This window comes from Esox lucius, chromosome 15 (assembly GCF_011004845.1).
Source record: "Esox lucius isolate fEsoLuc1 chromosome 15, fEsoLuc1.pri, whole genome shotgun sequence".
Classification (NCBI taxonomy): domain Eukaryota; kingdom Metazoa; phylum Chordata; class Actinopteri; order Esociformes; family Esocidae; genus Esox; species Esox lucius.
Window position 1 is genome coordinate 21,988,284 of NC_047583.1, and position 24,335 is coordinate 22,012,618.

General features: G+C 45.1%; 1 protein-coding gene across 1 annotated transcript in view; it reads left to right on the forward strand.

Annotated features, from left to right (window-relative positions):
* The window catches only part of fut8a (fucosyltransferase 8a (alpha (1,6) fucosyltransferase)), a 77,551-nt gene that overhangs the window by 48,702 nt on the left and 4,514 nt on the right, over positions 1–24,335 (forward strand). Inside the window, exons 3-7 of the mRNA XM_010897259.5 lie at positions 6,310–6,431; positions 10,197–10,359; positions 13,227–13,341; positions 16,793–17,030; positions 22,645–22,891. Of these exons, the coding sequence (XP_010895561.2) occupies positions 6,310–6,431; positions 10,197–10,359; positions 13,227–13,341; positions 16,793–17,030; positions 22,645–22,891 (885 nt within the window). The remainder of the gene's footprint in view (positions 1–6,309; positions 6,432–10,196; positions 10,360–13,226; positions 13,342–16,792; positions 17,031–22,644; positions 22,892–24,335) is intronic.

Genomic DNA, 24,335 nt, shown 5'->3' on the forward strand with positions numbered 1-24,335 from the left:
GTGTCTGACAACCCGCACCTTCCCCTCCACTCTCATATACAAACACAGTGGCGCAGATGCGTACACACAAATATATATATATAAACATTGTTTAGACAGGGTTTGGACAGAGATTTTGGAGTGGTCTGAAACCTCTACCTGGCCGATGGTACCCTCTGGGGTGAAAGTACAGTAAGCTGGTACAGTCTGGTGACAACGTCCTGGATTAACAAATAGCAGGTATACGGCGTAACGCAAAAAACTGAGAATGAACATTCCAAAACGAATGAAGGATTCCAAACAACATTAAGTGGGAGACACAGTAACGGGGCGGAGACGCACGCGTTCAGAAAAGGAGGTTTCAGCCTACAGGTGTTAATGATGGTCGGTGACTTTTCACCTACAGAGGGGAGAACAAGTATTTGACACACTGCCGATTTTGCAGGGATTCCCACTTACAAAGCATGTAGAGGTCTGTCATTTTTATCATAGGGACTCTTTAACTGTGAGAGACGGAAAAACTGAAATCCAGAAAATCACATTGTATGATTTTTAAATGATTTTATTGCATGACATAAGTATTTGATCGCCTACCAACCAGTAAGAATTCCGGCTCTCAAAGACCTGTTAGTTTTTCTTTAAGAAGCCCTCCTGTTCTCCACTCATTACCTGTATTAACTGCACCTGTTTGAACTTGTTACCTGTATAAAAGACACCTGTCCACACACTCAATCTAACAGACTCCAACCTCTCCATAATGGCCAAGACCAGAGAGCTGTGTAAGGACATCAGGGATAAAATTGTAGACCTGCACAAGGCTGGGATGGGCTACATGCTTTGTAAGTGGGAAAACCTGCAAAATCGGCAGTGTATCAAATACTTGTTCACCCCACTGTGTAGGGTTTTTGTAACAGATTCATTCATCTAATTCCTGGGTTCCCAGCACACTGCAATTTCAAAAGATTGTATTTGTAAATAAAATATGCGTAGGTAGCTGGCAATCAGTGACTGACAATCAGACGGAAACACAACTGTTGAAAACACAACTTTTCTAATGCATGACATGCAGTGCATATAATTGTGTGATTATATAAATATAAAATACCAATGCAAGGCGGTAGAGTCCCTTACCGGAAGAAATGTCATGTACTTTCACCTGATCTGTATGCTCTGTGTCAGTTCTGCCTAACATCTGTCCCAAATCTTTGTGGTCAGTTGTTTCTGCCTAACATCTGTCCCAGGTCTTTGTGGTCAGTTGTTTCTGCCTAACATCTGTCCCAGGTCTTTGTGGTCAGTTGTTTCTGCCTAACATCTGTCCCAGGTCTTTGTGGTCAGTTGTTTCTGCCTAACATCTGTCCCTAACATCTGTCCCAGGTCTTTGTGGTCAGTTGTTTCTGCCTAACATCTGTCCCAGGTCTTTGTGGTCAGTTGTTTCTGCCTAACATCTGTCCCAGGTCTTTGTGGTCAGTTGTTTCTGCCTAACATCTGTCCCAGGTCTTTGTGGTCAGTTGTTTCTGCCTAACATCTGTCTCAGGTCATTGTGGTCAGTTGTTTCTGCCTAACATCTGTCCCAGGTCTTTGTGTCAGTTGTACCAGGTCTTTGTGTGTTGCCGTTCCCATCTCAGCCTCTACCAGTTTATCATCCAGCCCAGTGGAAGTACAGTAATAAGATGTCAGCGCTCAACTGTAGTGAAACATTCAGACAGAAGGCTTTCATACACACAGAACCATACGTTGATGCACTCAAGTGAGTTTAGTGCAGTGAACCGAATGTAGTGAAGAGAGAGCTCTCACTCTTATCTCTCTATCTCGGTGTGAGTGTGAGCATGCGTGTCTGAATGGTGTGTGTGTGTGTGTGTGTGTGATTTGAATGACTGGATAAGGTGTACACGCTATACATTTAAATTAGTTCCAAAAAGGTTATTTGGATGTCCTGTGTACTCACCGACCCATACTGTGATGCACTCAAGCGAGTTTAGTGCAGTGAACTGAACGGGGTGAAGAGAAAGCTCTCACTCTTCTCTATCTGTCTGGGTGTGTCTGGGTGTGTCTGGGTGTGATAGTGAGCATGCGTGTCTGATTGGTGTGGGAGTATGATTTGAATGAGGGCATGAGGTGTACACGCTACACACTTAAATTAGTTCCAAAAGTGTCCAAAGTTCTTTGGATGTCCTGTGCAGGATAACCTTTCATTTGTTTCAGGGTGAACGCTTTTTGGTTAGTTCTAATTAGAACCATTTTGGGTTCCATGTGGTGCCCATGAAAACTGTACCTAGTGCTTGACTAGCAAGCTTGCGCCATAACATTAAAATATTGTGTCTGTCTGAAAACAGGCTTTTCAAGGTGCTCGATCAAAGCCCACTAGTCACCGTCACAAACGTCCTCAGAAAGCATGAGCTCCTTCCTGTCAACACAGGTTATTATTCGTATTTTAGATGGTTTAGCTACCCCACTAAATGGTTTCAAATCGAAAACCTTTGGCAGCGTGTCCACAAGGCCTGCCATGGGAGGTGACTGCAGAGTTCCCCAAAAGAAAAGTCCTTTCAGTCTGACAGCTTTCTTCTGCTTTTTGAAACACCATAACCGCTGAGTGAGTGAGTGATCAGCTGAGTGTGGCTTTTTTTGCATGCTGTTTGGTGTATAGATACAGTTGATTTTCCTTCTTTCATTTGGTTGCTTTGGAGCAAATCCATTTTGTTGAGCTCCGGTTCCTTAAAAAGATACGGGGGTTTGAGTCACCACTCATTCTTATTGGTCAAGGCTGTTCTGACCTTCCCTAAGGTTCCAACATGTGATAATAGTTTCCCAGGATTTCCCGAAATTGTATATTGGAAAACTCTTGGAAATAAAAAAACAAAACAGGAAATCCATAACACAATCTTTATGTTGAGGATTTTCACAAACCCCAGCTCTAACGAATAATGAATTGCATTAGTTCCACTCTGATTGGAGTGGAAGAATGAAGTAGAAAAAAGCGGTGGAACTGTTTTCGAGACGCAGAGTTGAGTTTGCGGGCTGCGGGGTGATGTGGTCTGCCTGCACGACAATTCCTACCGGCCTCATTAGGTTAGTGTGCGGGATGTCAGGTTACTCCAGTCCCTGCTCGATTTCCCCGAACATTAATTCTCTCCATCAGAGGAAAGGAAGAGCTGTGGAGGGACTGGGGAGATGGGGGAGGAGGGTGTGTCGCCGTCGATGTGTCCTGATCCACCCAGCCTCTCCCGCTGCTTCTGTAACAGGTAGCCCGTGTCATTAAAGGCTTTTCTACTGTCACTTAAGCTTTATTAGGCTTCTATGCCGCCGCTTCTTTGGTTCATTGGCTGTCATGGGAGGATCTCCAGTTTCATACTGGTAATGCAATAATCATGTTCACCGTCAGCTGTTGGGTAGTTAGCATAAGAAGGGTCATGCTAGGTGTAGGAAAAACGTCAGCCTGATGCTAGCCAGCCAGGGGCTCTTCAATAAGGGAACCTCACTGTCACTGATTCATCGTAGTTGCTAGCAGGCCTTAGGCAGAGGCGTATATTCAGACCATACTTGAATATGGATCCTAGGAGTGTAGCCCTCCAAGGGTCCTTCTGAAGGGACCTGGAACTGAAAAGCCGTTGTGTGTCTGCGTGGACGCTAATCGCTGCTAGAGCTTAGTTTTGAGATGGGTAATCATTAGGCTCGCGTGTACTTCCATAACCCTGCGTCTGTTCCTCTTTGTTCCGTGACGTGATTGTAGCAGTGTCTTTGATAGTCAGAGCCTGGGTAAGACAGTGGAAGGTTGTTCCCAGCGGATGGCTGTCTGACGCGCGCTGCTCATCTACACCCCAGCCACTCTGCTCATCTACACCCCAGCCACTCTGCTCATCTACACCCCAGCCACTCTGCTCATCTACACCCCAGCCACTCTGCTCATCTACACCCCAGCCACTCTGCTCATCTACACCCCAGCCACTTTGCTCATCTACACCCCAGCCACTTTGCTCATCTACACCCCAGCCACTCTGCTCATCTACACCCCAGCCACTCTGCTCATCTACGCCCCAGCCACTTTGCTCATCTACGCCCCAGCCACTCTGCTCATCTACGCCCCAGCCACTTTGCTCATCTACACCCCAGCCACTTGGCTCATCTACACCCCAGCCACTTTGCTCATCTACGCCCCAGCCACTCTGCTCATCTACACCCCAGCCACTCTGCTCATCTACACCCCAGCCACTCTGCTCATCTACACCCCAGCCACTTTGCTTATCTACACCCCAGCCACTTTGCTCATCTACACCCCAGCCACTTTGCTCATCTACACCCCAGCCACTTTGCTCATCTACACCCCAGCCACTTTGCTCATCTACACCCCAGCCACTTTGCTCATCTACACCCCAGCCACTCTGCTCATCTACACCCCAGCCACTCTGCTCATCTACACCCCAGCCACTCTGCTCATCTACACCCCAGCCACTCTGCTCATCTGCACCCCAGCCACTCGGCTCCTCCGTGGCTCTCATTTCGTCCTTGACCACCCAAGAATGACCAAAATGTGACATGGCAGTTTTATTCTTCCTCCAGTTTCCTCTCTGCTTTGTGGCTGTGCAATCCTGATGACAGCCAAATGCTATGATGTGGCCACACACACACACACACACCTTGCAGCACAACAGCCTGCTCTTCATTACCGAACTCCATGCATCATTTCATGTTACAGACAGGCGAGGAAAAGCTGGGGCCTGCGCTCTCTGTCACTGCATCCATGGAAACGCAGGTCAGAACATCCGTCACCATGGTCACGTCCTGCTCAGTTCCCATTGGGTCAGGTCATCCAGTATGTGGGTCTTGTCTTCTGAAAGATTTTTTTGGATGAACAGAACACCTGGACACGCCGTTTATCTACTTCTTCCTATCCCACTTGCTTGCCTGATGACCCAAACATAATTATTCAGCTGCTCTGTTGTTGACCATGCCTCAGTCTGACAATGCCATCGTGGAAGGCATTTGTGAGTAATGTGAAAATAAGGGGTGATGTCAAGTCAAACACCTCTTCACCACTGTGTGTTCTGGCTCTGGCCAATCACAACAGTTAGATTGTGTCGGCGCTCTAGAAATTGGCGGAGAGACTCAATGCAGAAAATAAACATTTGAGGTAAAGATGATCCCATGCAGTCTTCCTTCACCTGTTCCCCTGAAACACGCCCTCTCCAAGATGAGTCCTAGTAGGAGAGAGACCCAGCTCAACGCCCACTGATAGAGCTTCAAGGATATGGCTGTTCGTTAGTAATGGAGTTTGGTTGAGGGGGGGTGAGGCATGGGGAGGGGGTGAGGGCCTTTCTTTCCCCCCTCACGGCAGGACAGGGCGTGATGAATAGCTACTGCCAGTGAATGAATTGCCCTGCGGTAGCTGGTTTCTCCCTCACTTCTGGACGGATCATTATATGCACGCCCACTCACCCACCGCCACGCTATGGTCGCTCTCACACCTCACCACGGATCATTACATACAAACACACACATCCACAACCCGTGGTATTCTCTCACACCTCACCACGGATCATTACATACAAACACACACACACATCCACAACCAGTGGTCTTCTCTCACACCTCACCACGGATCATTACATACAAACACACACACACATCCACAACCAGTGGTCTTCTCTCACACCTCACCACGGATCATTACATACAAACACACACACACATCCACAACCCGTGGTCTTCTCTCACACCTCACCACGGATCATTACATACAAACACACACACACATCCACAACCCGTGGTCTTCTCTCACAACTCACCACGGATCATTACATACAAACACACACACACATCCACAACCCGTGGTCTTCTCTCACACCTCACCACGGATCATTACATACAAACACACACACACATCCACAACCCGTGGTCTTCTCTCACACCTCACCACAGATCATTACATACAAACACGCACACACACATCCACAACCCGTGGTCTTCTCTCACCCCCCCTCCCCCACATATCATTGTGTTTGAGTTCATGCTGGTAGAGAGCGGCAAAGAAACGCAAAGCCCCCTGGGAAATCATCCCGCTGACACCCCTGTTGACCTGACAGGGAAACAACACACACACACTAACAGAAACAGATAGCGGCTCAGGGTGTTTACTTTCCCCTTTCACTTTTTTTCACACTCGGGTCTGATACAGCGCCGGCTGAACACCCGAGTGTGAAGAGCTCGTACCGGCCCCAGGCGGTATCACTCCCCGTCCGGCCCTTCTCACCGACAGGTCAGCTGTAGCCCACACTGACCCCTGTCTCTAGGAGAACACAGGCTGACCTAACCCTTCTACTCCTCCCTCTGCTGCAGGTTACCAGAAGGCCAGTCGGATGGAGGCCCGGTGGTGAGTGCCAGCAGACTGAAGTCCCTGGAGGAGCAGCTGATCAGAGCCAAGGAACAGATCAACTCCTACCGTAGCCTGCCTGGAGATGGTGAGAATATACACAGGCAGGACTGCTGCGCTCACACTCCGGATTCAGGTTTATGTTTGATTTGACCATAGGGACATATCTAGGATCGGGGACTCTTGGTCAAGAGCTGAACTCTGTTCGTAGCTTGAAGTGTCCCTTTTTGATAGAAAAGGCTGCAGGCTTCCGAGTGACACAGTGGGCTAACTACAGCTGTATTATTGTGGCCAGGAGTTCAAATTGTTCGGAGGTCAGACTGGCCAGACATGTCTTTGTGCTCTAGCGACTCCTCATGGTGCATTGGGCAACTGCAAACTGTGTTGTGGTTGTTGGCCAGGGAATGTGCTCTCATTCAAGCTTGTTGTATGTACTGGCAAATATTTTCTGGTGGAGCTAGTGGTGTGATAAGAAGCAGAACGGCTTGGACCCATCCCGATTTTCAAATCTCCCGAACCGGCAGAGTTGCTGCAATGAAGCAAGGCCACAATCGCAAATTGGACATCAGGAACTGAGATCGAAAAACTGAGATAGAAATGTGAAAAGATAACAGAAAAAAAGCAAATTGACAGCCAAACAAGACTATTAGTTTATAACCTTGAGGCCTTGCTCTAGGCATAGTGTGTTTCACGATTCCCCAGAGATAGCCATGAGCCATTAGTAGGAAGGACTGTAACATCTGGATGTCACGTGGAGAATGACTATTTCTCTAAAGGAGAGTCTAAAAACAGCACTGCCCCCATTATTCTCATAACACACGTGCCTTCACACATCGCCCCGTACGTGCACAACACACACGCACCCCGCCATCGGGCATCAGGACCGGATGCAACGATGGCGGCAGCAATCCGGCCCATCTCCATCACCTTGAAATTTGCTCCAAAACGTTCAGTCCACTTTTCTCTCATGTGATCTGCTCCTTTTCTGGGTCATCGGGCTTTCCCAAGCTCTTGTTAGTGTAACGTGAAGCATTATACAAGCAGGCTACAGGAAGACGATACCGAATTTATTGTTAGAACTGTTATTGTGTTAAGTGCAGAACCTAATAAACCTGATTCTACTACCTGACTTGACTTGGCCGGGCCTTTGATGGACCCTGCCTGCCAGCGAGAACTCGCCGACTTACCATTAGGGGGAACAGGCAACAGCCTAGGGCCTCACATCATCGAGGGGCCTGGTGAACTGGATGTAATGAAATAATAATAATAGTTAAAGAAAGCGTGCGTGTTTTCTGCGCTCAAGCCAAACACGAACACACCAAATGGAGCCACGGCCGGGGGCTGCCCAGGCTCTGCGTTCACATTCTGTCTTGCTTCAGCACTGGTTGGTTCAGGGTCTTGTGGGGGGGGGGGGGCTACGAAGGCTCCTGTGGTAGAGTTGATGGAAAAATACTCCCATTCCCTCCAGGGACAGTTCGCCAGTAAGTGGTCTCTGCTTGTGTTTATCTCTCAACTCTGAAATATGCATGACCAGCTGCTCAGTTTTCAACCTGAGTTGGTAAGCAGCTTCATGGTTCAGCACTGCAGTTGTTTCGCAAGGTGCATGGAGGGAGGGCGTGGCCACGTGGAACAAGGTCAGTTGGAGGGGAATTTAGGATTAAACCTCAATCCATTTTTTTTTTTTTTTTGTGAGAAACATAAAAAGAAGACAGATGAAAGGTTTATGGAATCAAGAGTAGAATCAACCAGGGAAAGGGTTGAATCCATCCAACAATTCACCTGGGAGATGTTTTACCTAGAGTTATCTTAACAGCTAGGCCAGCATTATATCCAATGTGTTATGCATGGTTTTTGAGACAGAAAATACCTCAGTCTGGTTGCTAACTAGTTAAAAGAGCCCTTTTGGGATGTAGATATTGATTAGCCAAATGGGATAAATGCTCACAGCCACCGAATTACTAAGTCCGTCTGTGGCAGTGATTTTGATTTAAACATTCCAACAGTCTAATGCACGCGTCAAACACAGATCCAGCCCGTTGTCGATTCCCAGCAAGCGCTTCCAATATACTGAGCGCCCAAACGGCAGTGTTTTGCCGTCACTGACCTCCCGGATCGACCCAAAGCCATCAGCCACCTAATGCCCTAACCGTCTACTACAGCAAATGTAATATTGGTTGTCAAAACATTATTTAATTAAGGATTTATGCAAATAAGCCTGTAAATGACTAAGCCACCACAGGACCGCGGGACACATGAGAATGTGAAAACAGTTGAGTCATCTACTTAATGAGAAATTACAGCCTTTCAACTGCATCAATTATGTTAATTGCACTGCTTTAGCGCTTTTGTCCCATTCAGTGCATGCAGTAGAGGCAGAGCGCACACAGAGGCCACCTTCCTGGGTCACTGAACCGCAGTGTGGATTTGTTTTTTATAGTTTGGCTATAAATAATATAACAGGAGAAATGTTCAGGCAACATTTTGAGCAGTAGCCTTGGCTGGCCACGCAGGTGCTCGGCATTTCGACCTCATCTTCGGGCAATGCTTCGTTGAACCACCCTGTCGGTCCATGCAGCCTTGATCTCTCGTTGGGTTTATGGGAAATGCGACACACAGCATTCAATAGGCCTGTGTCTGTAAGGGGACATTGCCACAGCCATAAAGCATGTTAACCTTTTAAAGATACAGGTATATGTAGATCAGTATATGTAGATCAGTTTAAAAAATGGCCCTACCCTGATGAGTTTGACACGCCTGGTGTATCGATTGTATTTAGTATAAGCTATTGTAAAAAAAAATTGGTTACATTTGCTTTTATTTATGAAGGTTTTTTGTCATTAGAATATGAAAGAAACGTATTTTAATTTAAACAGAAGCATTTACACTGCTTTTTTTACTGTAGGCTGTTTGTTAATGCATGCTTGTGTGAAACTGTGGTAATACTTGGGGAGGGGGTTCAAATATAGATGTATTTTTATGTAGCAATGGTAATGGCTTTTTACAGAGCAAACATGCCATCTGCTCCTTTCGATACTTTTCAGGCATCCAAACTTGAAGTTCTCTGTATAAGGATTTTAATAAACAATGTTTTTGACACTTTTTGTCTTTTTAAAACTTCTTATAGGACACATACATTTCATGAAATGTAAATTGTTACAACATGTTATTTTAATTACATTTATATGGGTAAAGGCAATGATCTAAGGGACATAACTTCAATTTCAATGCAAGCTTGAATGCAAATGACCCACTTGGTGGTGCGTCAACCTGAATCTCTGTCTCCTGTAAACATGTACTGCTCCTGCATGAGTTCAAATCAGGTCCACTGCAGTTTTTCGGTGAAAACTCTCCTTAATCTTTTCCACCATACTGGATAAGTCTTTGAAACGACTCACTTCTCCTTTGTCGTACTGAAGGCTATTTTTAACTGCGATACAAGAGGAGGTCAGCTCTGTCTCTGGCTTTGTGCTTAGTAGCATGAACTTAAAGACCATTGTGACACTGACTTGTCTGTGGCACTGTTCCCACAGAGTGTAAAGGAGATGAAGAAGTAAGCCCTAGGCCTTGACAATGGGCTAGTTTGCTCTTTGCTTTCAAGGCTTTAGTTTTAGGGTAAGTTAAACTTGATCTCTATGGGAAAACTGATTTTTTTTTTTGTTGCTTTTTGCACACTGTAGCAGCATCAAGGTTATGTGCTTTGTCCGAGTGACCAGCTGACCGGGTGATTTGACACCATGTGTTCTTAGCTGATCGGATCTGTGTCTCAGGGCAGCTGGTTACATTTACATTTGAGCTATTTAGCACACAGTCTAATCCAGCATTGTATCGTACCTGATGACTTTGTTATGTCCAGGGCCAGGCAGGAACCAGGAAGAGTTGAGGAGGAAGGTGGAGAACGGGGTGAGAGAGCTCTGGTACTTCGTTCGCAGTGAGGTCAAGAAGCTGGGACACAAAGAACCTGCGGACCTGCAGAAACACATCGACACCCTGCTGCAGGAGCTGGGTCACCAGCAGAGGTAACAAACACTTGCAAAAAATAAAAGAGATACTAAAACATTTATACAGGTGCTGGTCATATAATTAGAATATCATCCAAAAGTTGATTTATTTCAGTCATTCCATTCAAAAAGTGAAACTTGTATATTATATTCATTCATTACACACAGACGGATATATTTCAAATGTTTATTTAATCGTGATGATTATAACTGACAACTAATGAAAATCCCAAATTCAGTATCTCAGAAAATTTTTATATTACTTAAGACCAATACAACATTTATTTTTTTTGAACTGTTGGCCAACTGAAAAGTATGAACATGAAAAGTATGAGCATGTGCAGCACTCAATACTTAGTTGGGGCTCCTTTTGCCTGAATTACTGCAGCAATGTGGTTGTGGCATGGAGTCGATCAGTCTGTGGCGCTGCTCAGGTGTTATGAGAGCCCAGGTTGCTCTGATAGTGGCCTTCAGCTCTTCTGCATTGTTGGGTCTGGCGTATCGCATCTTCCTCTTCACAATACCCCATAGATTTTCTATAGGGTTAAGGTCAGGCGAGTTTGCTGGCCAATTAAGAACAGGGATACCATGGTCTTTAAACCAGGTACTGGTAGCTTTGGCACTGTGTGCAGGTGCCAAGTCCTGTTGGAAAATGAAATCTGCATCTCCATAAAGTTGGTCAGCAGCAGGAAGCATGAAGTGCTCTAAAACTTCCTGGTAGACGGCTGCATTGACCTTGGACCTCAGAAAACACAGTGGACCAACACCAGCAGATGACATGGCACCCCAAACCATCACTCACTGTGGAAACTTTACATTGGACTTCAAGCAACGTGGATTCTGTGCCTCTCCTCTCTTCCTCCAGACTCTGGGACCTTGATTTCCAAAAGAAAAGCTAAATTTACTTTCATCAGAGAACATAACTTTGGACCACTCAGCAGCAGTCCAGTCCTTTTTGTCTTTAGCCCAGGCGAGACGCTTCTGACACTGTGTCTTGTTCAAGAGTGGCTTGACACAAGGAATGCGACAGCTGAAACCCATGTCTTGCATACGTCTGTGCGTGGTGGTTCTTGAAGCACTGAATCCAGCTGCAGTCCACTCTTTGTGAATCTCCCCCACATTTGTGAAGGGGTTTTGTTTCACAATCCTCTCCAGGGTGCGGTTATTCCTATTGATTGACACTTTTTTCTACCACATCTTTTCCTTCCCTTCGCCTCTCTATTAATGTGCTTGGACACCGAGCTCTGTGAACAGCCAGCCTCTTTAGCAATGACCTTTTGTGTCTTGTGCAAGGTGTCAATGGTCGTCTTTTGGACAGCTGTCAAGTCAGCCATGATTGTGTAGCCTATAGACTGAGAGACCATTTAAAGGCCTTTGCAGGTGTTTTGAGTTAATTAGCTGATTAGATTGTGGCACCAGGTGTCTTCAATATTGAACCTTTTCACAATATTCAAATTTTCTGAGATACTGAATTTGGGGTTTTCATTAGTTGTCAGTTATAATCATCCATATTAAAAGAAATAAACACTTGAAATATATCAGTCTGTGTGGAATGAATGTATACATTATACAAGTTTCACTTTTTGAGTGGAATTACTGAAATAAATCAACTTTTTGATGATATTCAAATTTTATGACCAGCACCTGTAATGTCAGTACCATTATAATATCGGTTACACTCAGTGGCATTCATGGAATACATCCAATTCAAGTGACGCTACCAATGTTAGCATATAAAAAGTCTATATTTTAGATCCCTAGATGGTACCAGGACTTTACCAGGATGTGATTTGTGCTTCAAAATGCTAAAACATGAATGTGTGGGAACAGCACAATGGAAAGTAAACCTAGCTCCGATTGCTGTCAAACCTTGTCCATAAACTTCTTAGAGAGGAGGGAAACCAATGTGTCATTTTGAATATAGATTAATGGTTAATGTAACCGTGGATGTGTTTGAAAATACGTACTTGTGTTCTTTCTAGAGCCTATAGTAAGTACAGTACAGAAGTCATCTGTCTTGTCAACTAGAAAGTATGTACTAAGTTTTCCAGGTGTTCTGCTACCGTACTTAGGAACTCTGGTAACCAAAGCACACTGGACCATACTTTTTCTCGTAGGCCCTGCTTTGTTCCCAGTATTCATTGTGACTTTCGTAGTTGCACAGGAAACTACGACCGAAGAAGACTGTTGCTCACTTGTATTTCATCATCATTGATTTGCAAGAAAAAGAAACGTTGCTTGGGCGTGAGGAAATGATGTCAACAAAAGCATGCTTCAACTGGAGAGATTTTAAAGTGCTCTGTATTCTCACATAGTAGATCATATCTTTTGGATGTTCTCAGAACAGCACACTTGAGTACGCATTTTGAAACACAGTGTGTTAGTATGTGGTCACCAAGCTCATCTGCATATCGCACAGGCAGGAAAGTCATCAGCCACACTCTTAAGATAAGTTGTGAAATGGTCAGGAAATCATTAAAGCAGTGAGGCCTTTAAGGAGCATAGGCCCTTGGTGACTGTCCTCCTTCCCACTCAGTTTGGGCACATTTTTCTAGGTCACATCAGTTGATGCAGTCTAGAAAATCATATACACACACTCACACAGAGATGCAGAAAGGAACACAAACACGCGCACACACACACACACACACACACACACACACTGGTTTTACTATACTTGTGAGGACTTTTTTGGAAACAAAGTAATCCATTACAAATCCTATTCTGTAACCCTTAACCTGTAACCCTTAACCCCCAAACACCATTAGAACACTAACCCTAACCTTATCCCAACCCTAAAATGCTATTTATGAAACAGAGGACCGAAGCCATCCAATGTTTTGACCCAGCTGTGACCTCTCACCGTGTGTGTGTGTTGGCCCCAGGTCCATCATGACAGACCTGCACTACCTGAGTGAGGCAGATGGAGCAGGAGAATGGAGGGAGAAGGAGGCCAAGGACCTGTCTAACCTGGTTCAGAACAGGATTACTTTTCTCCAGGTACAATATTGTCTGACCTTGTTTAGAACAGGATTACATATCTCCAGGTACAGTACTGTCTAACCTGGTCCAGAAACCATTGTCTCTAACACAAACGTCTTTGTCACTAACACACTCCTCTGACACTATGGCTGTAGTAACATTACATAAAAAAATCTGAAAAGCCACGTCAGCATCGCCTAGAGTTGCTTGCTTGTCGGCGTGCCAGGAGGATTTATGAAGAAAGCTTTATTTATTAAGTGGATGATTGCTGGTTGCTCTAAAATGTATGTTCATCCTGTCCATGCAATGCATTCATACATGTAAATATTAAGGAAACCTTTATTTTACTATTAATAAACATTTTAGTTAATATCAGAAAGATAAAAAAGATTGTTTTTATTTTCATATGATACTTGGGAAATAGGTCAAGATCCTTGATGCCAGTAAAATATCATATGATTTAGAAAATAGGACAAAATGATTGACAGGGAATGTATTGTCTTTTGACTCATTATTTTTGTAGGAAGACTCGTGATATTTCAGGAACTAACACACGCCTCTGTCACTAACACACACTCCACTCTCACTAAAATTCCACTGCCACTAACACACACTCTGTCATTGTGTAACCAGAAAATAATTTCTAGTGATGGGATTTTGGCCCACTCCTCCATACAGACCTTCTCCAGATCCTTCAGGTTTGGGGCTGTCGCTGGGCAATACGGACTTTCAGCTCCCTCCAATAATTTTCTATTGGGTTCAAGTCTGGAGACTGGCTAAGCCACTCCAGGACCTTGAAATGCTTCTTACGGAGCCGCTCCTTAGTTGCCCTGGCTGTGTGTTTCGGGTCATTGTCATGCTAGAGGACCCAGCCACGACCCATCTTCCATGCTCTTACTGAGGGAAGGAGGTTGTTGGCCAAGATCTTGCGATAGATGGCCCCTCCATCCTCCCCTCAATACGGTGCTGTCCCCTTTCCAGAAAAGCATCCCCAAAGAATGATGTTTCCACCTCCATGCTTCACGGTTGGGATGGTGTTCTTGGGGTTGTACTCATCCTTCTTCTTCCTCCAAATACGGCAAGTGGAGTTTAGCTCTATTTTTGTCTCATCAGACCACATGACATTCTCCCATTCCTCCTCTGGATCATCCAGATGGTCATTGGCAAACTTCAGACGGGCCTGGACATGCACTGGCTTGAGCAGGGGGAACTTGCATGCGCTGCAGGATTTTAATCCATGACGGCGTAGTGTGTTACTAATGGTTTTCTTTGAGACTGTAGTCCCAGCTCTCTTCAGGTCATTGACCAGGTCCTGCCGTGTAGTTCTGGGCTGATCACTCACCTTCCTCATGATCATTGATGCCCCACGATGTGAGATCTTGCATGGAGCCCCAGGCCGAGGGAGATTGATCATCATATTGAACTTCTTCCATTTTCTAATAATTGCGCCAACAGTTGTTGCCTTCTCACCAAGCTGCTAGCCTATTGTCCTGTAGTCCATCCCAGCCTTGTGCAGGTCTACAATTTTATCCCTGATGTCCCTACACAGCTCTCAGGTCTTGGCCATTGTGGAGAGGTTGGAGTCTGTTTGATTGAGTGTGTGGACAGGTGTCTTTTATACAGGTAACGAGTTCAAACAGGTGCAGTTTATACAGGTAATGAGTGGAGAACAGGAGGGCTTCTTAAAGAAAAACTAACAGGTCTGTGAGAGCCGGAATTCTTACTGGTTGCATTGTATTGTCATGCAATAAAATGCAAATTAATTATTTAAAAATCATACAATGTGATGTTCTAGATTTTTGTTTTAGATTGAAATGTACCTATGATAAAAATGACAGACCTCTACATGCTTTGTAAGTAGGAAAACCTGCATAATCGGCAGTGTATCAAATACTTGTTCTCCCCACTGTATTAGAGAAAGTGAATGCGTGTGTGTGTGTATGCTGGTTGACGAGGAATATTGATAGCTGAGGCTGTTAATGAGTAATAATGGGTCTGCTATTAACATTAGCTAGTGGTTAACTTGATAAATCTTGTGTCTGTCCACTGTGCATGTGTGCGTGTTCAAGTCTGATAGGATAATGGCTGTGTGTGATCGAAGAGCAGTGGTCCTGGCTGTCGTTCTGGTTCTGCCTAAGCAATCCATCACTGGGTCCCACAGTCAATGTTTCTCTGCCCTTTACACACACACACACACACACACACACACACACTAGATGGTAACTTTACCAGTAAAGTTCCTGGGGCCTAGGGTGTCTGTGATATCACGTGTGACACCAGACACGCCTATGGATGGCAACAAGTCCATAGCCATGTGAATGTGGGCCAATTGGTCCTAGTCTGTGGAGCTACCTAGAAACTCTTTCAAGTGCGATCCGCAAAGCAACGATAGGTTCAACGCTAGTTAATACCACATTAGCTAACTAGCCAGCTGGTTTACACTAGCTGTCGTACATTCTGGGTTGCTTATTCAGAACATAGAAATTGATTTAAGAGGGGGATAATTGTAAAGGTGTTTCGCTGTATGCATAATAACATGCTCTAAGGTAATTGGAGCATGGAACAGTAGTGTGCATATCCAAATCAAAGTCAATAAAAAGGACCGCAGTTTTCAGAAGCTTACTTGCTCTGTTGTATTGTTCAAATAAAATAAATATTTCCAGGTTTATTGACATTACTCAGTCACAATAAAAATACAACATTTCTTGAAAACTGCGGGAGCCAGTTTTGTGCTGAAGCAGAAGTGAGAGAAAGTGACCTTCGATTCCGGAATGAAAAACAGCCCTATTTATATCTCATGATATGACTACCATATTTCATGTTGATAACAGATAGTGTTTATTCTGCCATGCTTAACAGCCTAGAATAAACAGTGTGGTGTTGTAGAGATTTAAGATAGGGATACTTGTTTTGCAAGCTTCAGTAATTATACACACACACACATATACACCCTGATACTCTCAGATGCACCAATGCACACACACACACACACACACACACCCACACACCCATACTCTGGCCGCTACAGTCTTAGAGCTTTAATCATATCTCTTTGTTAACATGTTGTCAACATGATTAGCAGGATCAAGATAGGAGTTAAACAAAGAGAACGCTCATGTTAATGGATGCTTTTCTGTCTTCAGACCCTCCCTGACTCCCCTTCTGTAAGACAGATGGGCTAGGCTTGCAGAATAGAGCCTACCTACGCTGGTGTTGAGTACTAAGTAGTACTTTAAGTGAAAACCTGGTTCCTGGGCTACGTGGGCAAAATATTTTTTTCTGAAAAGTGAAAGCTACGGAAAAGACGCTGCACGCCGGAATATACGTTCAACACTCTGTGCCTCGTCGGACAGCTCTCCGTTCTCCAGTCCACACCGTGACGCTGTAAAACACACCTCAGGGTTTTAACATCTCCACCTCATCTCCGCTCCTCTCTCCTCCTACCTCCTGCTCTCCTCCCCTTTCCCAGAACCCCCAGGACTGCTCCAAGGCCAGGAAGCTGGTGTGTAACATCAACAAGGGCTGTGGGTACGGCTGCCAGCTGCACCACGTGGTCTACTGCTTCATGATCGCCTACGGCACCCAGCGCACCCTCATCCTGGAGTCCCAGAACTGGCGCTACGCCACGGGCGGCTGGGAGACCGTCTTCCTGCCGGTCAGCCGGACCTGCACCGACCGCACCGGGGCGACCACAGGGCACTGGTCAGGTGAGAGAATAGCGGTGACACAGGCAAGTAGTAGCTCATACAGAGAACACGTTCACACGTCTGTCTGGAACACGGTACAATGAGAATTGTGACGGGCGCGGAGGGCCTCTGACCCGGCTTTCATTGGCTGTCTTTCTTCTCACATCAGAAGGTACTACTACGGGGATGGGATGACGATGCAAAAACTGTTTTACTAAAACGTAATGGAGAGAGACCAAAGAGGGGGAGAGAGAAAGAGAGGGAATGAGAGGTACAGAGGGGGAGAGAGCCTTCCAACTGTACTGATGTTTTTCAAGGGTATTGCCTGTGGAAGAGAGTGCCTTCCAAACATGAAAGAAGTGACCTCAAGAAAACAACAAAATTGTACCCATGCTTTCTTCTTTGTCTCCACTTCCTCCTTGTATAGAAGAGGCTGTTCTCGTCTGTCTTTGTTCAGAGGGCTCTTCTTCCTGTCCCTGTGAATCTGTTGAAATAGGCCCTCCAGTCAAGAGGGGAGAACAGAGGAGAAAAGACAGAACAGAGAGACAGACAGAGAGGGAGAGAACAAAGAAGGGAGACAGGAGGGAGAAGAGACTGGGAGAAAGGAGTAGAGGAGAAAGAGAGAAAAGAGGAGAGAGAAGATGAAAGGTGAAAGGAGACAGAAAACTGTAGAGAGACAGGAGGAAAGATTAGCAATTCAGAATTGACCAAGATAGAGAATGTGTGGTCAAATGACAGTATAGTCTATGGGACACACAGCCATGCTAGGCTAGCTGAGATACTGTCTATGGAAAACATAGCCATGCTAGGCTTGCTGAGATACTGTCTCTTGGAAACACAGCCATGCTAGGCTAGCTGATATACTGTCTATGGGAAACACAGCCATGCTAGGCTTGCTGAGATTCTGTCTATGGGAAACACAGCCATGCTAGGCTAGCTGAGATCCTGTCTATTGGAAACACAGCCATGCTAGGCTAGATGTGGTCAAAACTATACTAGCAATTGCTGTAATAAAGGATCCACGCTGCATTGAGTCATTCAAAAGAAGGGTTATTGTTGATAGCATTTTCAGTCACCATCCATAAAACACCATTTAATGTAATTTCTTGTAGAATAGTTGTCTCATTCCTCCAGTAGAGTTTCAAGCACTGGTAGAGTCCTTGTTTCCTGACTTCATTCCTCCTTCTGTGGCTCCCATTGGAGTAGAGCAGCATCATGGTCTGTGGGGTTTAGCGTTGCGCTTTTCCTTCTCCTGCCTTCTGCAGCTTCCTCTAATCCATTGTCAGCTGCTTTCCTGGGGCCTTTTTATCTTTACCCAGAAGGTCCTGATGAGGGCCAACTGGATGAGGGAGGAGCTGGCCATGCTGGCTGCAACTAGAATGTTCTGGCTCCTTCCGGCAAAACACACAAACAGAATTATAGCTACTCACATAATAGCTTGGCTCCTGACAACAATTTCCTCTGTTGCTACTGAGTCTTTCAGTTGGTGGCATCAACACAGGATTTGGTCACACCCGAAAACAATTATTATTCTGTAATGGGAAGACACACAGGGAATGGACACAACGCCAGTATTCTGGGCCCTGGATGGCATTAATTTTTCCAGAAAGTGACAGAAGAAACACCATGAAATATAGAAACCTGTGGGGCGTGGAAGGGCATCAGGCTTTTCTTTCACCTTTTCTACTCCCTGATGCCTGGACCTGCTTTCCTGGGGCCCTTTTATTTTCCCCCTGACAAGGCTTGATTGGGGGCAGGTGTACCTGGTCAGGGGGTGGCAGCCAAGCTGCATTTGAGGATAGCCACTGGACTTTGTTCAAAGTCCGTATTTTGCGGCCCCGGTCCTGGTGGTTCTCCCTGGGGTGTTGGCCCAATGCTAATGCAGGAGAGGCATTTTAGTTCATTTGTACAAAGAGATAAATGATTTTTCTGTTTTTATTTCTTATGAATGCAATCACGGCTAGACCAATAGAGCAATTGTAGAGAACATAAAAAAAATTCAAGGGCTGATTTAGCTGTTATAATCTTACATTTTAATAGATGCCTTCTGGGTTGGCATGCTTGGTTTGAGCGTGGCCAAGAAGGACTAGAGATGAAAAGTTCCTCCTAGCGCACAGCACATGACCCACTGCCAGCAAATGGTGAACTGAAAACTCAAGTCAGGATTCTACTTACAAGCCTCTCATTTAGAATAGGAGGCTATTGCTGATGTTTTAGCCTGGTTAACTTGTGCGTTAAGCGAGGTATTATCTGCATTTTTTTTATTTTTTTTTATTCCTTAATACATTTTTAATGATTGACCTAGTTGTGATTAGATTTAAGTGTTTTGCTTGACAGATGCAATGGCAGTGAGCACTGTTTGCAAATTGCAGAATATAAAAAAAAAAGAATTGTTCACAAACTCCTAATTGTTTATTAAGCCGTTGACATGTTTCTCCTGCCTGATCAGTGCTAACATCAAAACTTTTTTGGGGGGAGAGATGTCTGGGGACGAGACAACTTCATCCGCTGCATTTTTTTTAGCTATGACGCCAGTAACCCAAGAGCATATTCTGTCCTTAGTATGCGTTGGAATTAGAGGGATCCCGTTTTGTGACATTCTGTGACGTTGATGGCAATGTTACTGTCATCTGTGACGTTATAGGGCACTGTGTAGAATCCTGCCTCTAACATTTACAAGACTGAATTCAAACAGTGTTTCTTCTCCTCATCTAAGCTTCCAGAATGAGACCGGTTGGTATTAGCTAGTTTAGGGAGGGTGGAATAGTAGGGCCAGTGTCTGAGGGGAGTAGGAGGAGGCTGTATGAAAATGCAAACTGAATGGACCGGTGGAAAGTTTCAATTGAGAATGTCTCAGGTGCTCGCAACAATTCTGTTGTAAAAACATTTGAAACATTAACTGAAAACATTACCTGCAAATGTCTTCTGGTCATTTCTGCTTGTATCCATGTTAGTGACAATCACACATACGGCCCTTTTAACTTGTTTAAAATGACATCTCTTCTTTGGCGATATTGTTAGCTGTGTTGAACTTTGCTATGATCTGCTTCCTCGCTCTCTAGGTTTGCCCTATCGTTCTCCCTCTCGCTGCTTAACTGAACATTCTCATTGTGTAGGGCAGTATCTGCCTACCTGTCTCACTCACAACGGGAGGCTGTTGTCACAGTTACTCCCTCATCGGGAGGAGTGAGTGCGACGGGAGTGGCTCACACGCAGCCGCACAAGCACCTCGCAAAACAATTTTGATATCAGGGCAAGAATGAGTCACCTTTCAACCAAAAACGGAAACACCAAAAAGCCAAGAAAAAGGCTCAAGCTCACAGTCTGGAGCTCTGAATTACAGTATACAGCATGAATTGCAATATGCAGATAACCTCCAACTCTCCAGCCCTCCCCTCATGTTTCTTCAACATGTTTATTTACATTTGAGGTCTTCTCTAATTAGCCTGAGAGGGGAGACATTTGGGTGAGAGATGGCGTGGAAGGAAAGGGGGAGAGAAAAGGGAAGGGGAGGAGAGCGGGGACTTATCGGTGCAGTCAGGCGATTTGAGATGGAAGAAAGCAGGGCACAGAAACCCACTCTCGCAGAATAAAAATTTGACAGCCGGGTTATATAAGCCAGGCAGGGGAATTTCTTAAATACTTCTTTAAATGAGAAAGAATAAATAAATAAAAATAGACTTTTAATATTTAATGCAGTGCATGATTTAAATTCTGCCCACTCTGATGTGTATACTTTTTGGTTAGTCTCTCTGTAGCTGTTTTATACAGCAAAGTGGTGATTAAAGCTTTTTCTCTCTTTGCTGGTATTGTTTGGTGAAATTGTTCAGTTCATTCAAAGAGACATTCCTTTTAATTTGTCCATTTTAATGAAAAGAAAGCTGACATTGTCATTTGTTCTCTCTGTGTGTCTCTCTCTTTCGTTCCTCTGCAGCACTGCCCCATTGTAATTAGTAAATCCTTCATATTTGATTGACTTGATAAAAGTGAATTAAAACTGGCATGTGACACTAATTGTTACTCTGTAATCAGACAGGGCCAACAGCACTCAGACAGGGAGGGTCAAGGAGTACAGTAGCACTTTACAACTCGCCACTCACTGGCCTCCAAATAGCTGGTGTCATTATATGGTTTCAAAGATATAGAAGAGGAACAAAAGGCCTGGTCCCAGTAATTAACAGCACCACTTGACGGGCTGCACATGGGCATGTGAGATACTGTACCACACTGTTGTACAACCAACACCAACGGCTGTGTTTTAACGCTCCATTGTGTCCCAACTATAACACATTCTATTGTTTCTAAGTGGACGGCTGACTGCACTTTGAAGATTCTATGCCCGGCTTTCATGTTCCTTGTTAGTAATGAGAACATATTGATCCGTCTGTGTGAAGAACGGCTGGAAAGACAAAGGCCGGAGCTAGTTATTTCACACACTGAATGGTGGAGGACCAAGTCCCTGGGGATAACCAATGAACTAGTCAGCAACACCAGAGCAGGGAAAGAGAGAGACAGGAACAGAAAGAGAGACAGGAACAGAAAGAGAGACAGGAATACTGTAGCGTTCATGTCAATGGATTGCATTAAATTGAGGGAGAGGAAAAGAGAGAGGGAAGGGGATAGTGAAAAACGAAGAGAAAGAGAGAAAGGGAGAGTAAAGCCAGAAAGTGCTGTTTAGTTCAGACATGCTCCCGATACCTCATCTAGGTGCAGGCTGGAGATCTGAGGTTTGATATCAGTCACTGTCTGTTTCTCAGTTACCCTTCATTTATTACTCTGTCTCTCACCCACAACTTTTATTTTCTGTTTCCCCATTTATTTATTTCTGTCTCCCGTTCCTCTAACCCTCTCTTCAGTTCACTTTCAATTGTGAATATGAAGATGTATTGGTATAAGATACACTTGTTTGCATTGCCAAAGCAAGTGGAAAATAAGAAAAGTTTATCAGTGTTCAATAATCTGTAAGATATGTGTCTCTCTAATGTAGTGTAACTGGTTGAATTTTCTCATAACCAATCTATCTGGGACATAAGAAATTGAGACCAGAGATGTGAATAAAGAACAAAAGTACATATAAGGAATTTTGTTTTCTTTTCTTACAAAAACAAGTTATCCATAGGATGGAAGCAAAATCAGGTGGTACAAAGGAGAATAGGAACAATATCTTACGGTCTGGGGCCGTGTGAAACGACCAATAAATGTCAATTGTAAAAAGTGAGTCATGACTATCCTAGGATAGTCATATATATCAGAATGGGGGAGATTAAGCAGTCTATTGCTAGTGTTTATGGCTAAATAATTAGCCCTACTCAAAACAATTCAGGCGTTTTGTTTCTTGTTCGTCTTCACTTAGCGTCACGTCTGCTCGCCTCCGTACTTGCTACAAAGACATTGTTCAGTAGGAGCCAAGCCTAAATAAGGGGGGGGACAAAGTGATCAGTGGACCCGGTTTTGGTTAATTGAGGGCACTCTGGGCTCTGACGTAGCTCCATCATCCTCTAGCGGGCCACTAAACGACCGAGTGCGGAAAGTCAGACGAGAACTCTGTGTCAGGTCATTTCCATATGCCTTGTGTCAGGTGACGTGATCCATCTTCATTAATATAAATATTATTCCTCTGCTTCCCTTCCTGCAGGTGAGGCTAACGACAGGGACATCCAGGTTGTGGAGTTACCTATCGTGGACAGCCTGCACCCCCGACCCCCTTACCTGCCACTGGCCATCCCGGAGGACCTGGCTGATCGCCTCCACCGTCTCCATGGGGACCCGTCGGTCTGGTGGGTGTCCCAGTTTGTCAAGTACTTGATCCGTCCCCAGGCCTGGCTGGAGAAGGAGATCCAGGAGACCACCGTCAAACTGGGCTTCAGACACCCCATCATAGGGTAGGTGGACCCAATACACACACACACTTTGTCCTTCACCCTTCCATTCATCTCAGTCCCAAGAAAACTCACACACCTCCATCTTTCTCCATCCCCACTGCGAGCAGCGATTGACAAGAAAAAGCTGTTTTCTTCCCATTTTGTTGTGGATGGCAGGATGGAAGGCGGGCTGTTGGATTAAGTGCTGGCCCTCCCGTGCAGTGATAGGATCCCCTCGGCAGTTTGCAGCGAGCGGATGCAGCTCCTCTCAGAACTTCTCCGGAAGTAACTGTAGAGGGAGTGAATACACATGCAACCCCTACCCGGATATCAGGCTATATCTGGGGACTCCCAACCCTGCAAGAGAGGGCCATCTAAGAGCGCTATGACCCAGGCTTTAATACTCTAAGCCCTTTAAGGCCTGTAGACTATAGAAGGACTGTGTTGATGTGAGATGCCATTTAGGGGGGAAACGGGTGCCAAAGAGGCAAGCTATGAGGAGAGGCTGTCAGACAATCCCCAAGGACATGCTCCGCTTTAGGCACTAGGACTCTGGTAAGCTGTGGAGAACGAGATAGAGAGAGGAGAAGGGAGAGAGGAAGGGGGGGATGGGCAAAGAGAGGGAGATAAAGGGAGGGAGGGAGAGAGGGAGATAAAGAGAGAGGGAGAGGGCTGCTTGCTGCACCCACTCTGCAAACATTGTAGTCACTCTGCCATCCATCAGTGTAAAACCTTCTGCCCTTCACTTCAGGAGAGAGGCTTTCCGCTTCACACGCTATCACTCACACACACACACACACACACACACACATAGACATGCGCATACACACACAAGCACCTATATACACACTCACAAAAACCTATAACGAAGCACACAAAGACACACACCGCACAACTGAACGTGCGGTCCATCGCATGCTGTCTGTGAGGAGGCGAGAGACACGAGGGACGACAAACAGGCCAGCTATGACCTTTTACTAACCATACAAAGAGGCAAAAGCGCAGTACAAGGACACATTACAGTCTCAACTAAATGGGCCAGACATAAGAAGAGTGTTTCAGGGACTTATAACTCATTAGAAAGGGACAATGAGCTGCATCGCGGACAGAGACGTCTCGCTAAACACGTTCTTCTGAAGCTTTTAAAATCTTTTTTTTTTTTACCGTTAAGCACCTTGAAATTATTTTTTAATCAAAGAACTGTGTGGTGTTAATAAAGCATTTACATGTTTTGAGGAGTACCTGCTCCTGCTAATCCGGACAAGGGGGTCACATTTTCTGTGGACAGTGTAAGAAGCAGGCACGTATGCAGGGGTGAGATGCACCCAGGCTGAGCAACCCTTTTTTTTTAATCATTATATTAAATAAAGTTGTCGTAGTCTTTGTCTAACGGGACGCGCGCGCATTAGAGCCTCCGTGTTAAACCATGTCAGGGTGTGCACGACTGGAGTAGAGAGGGAATGGA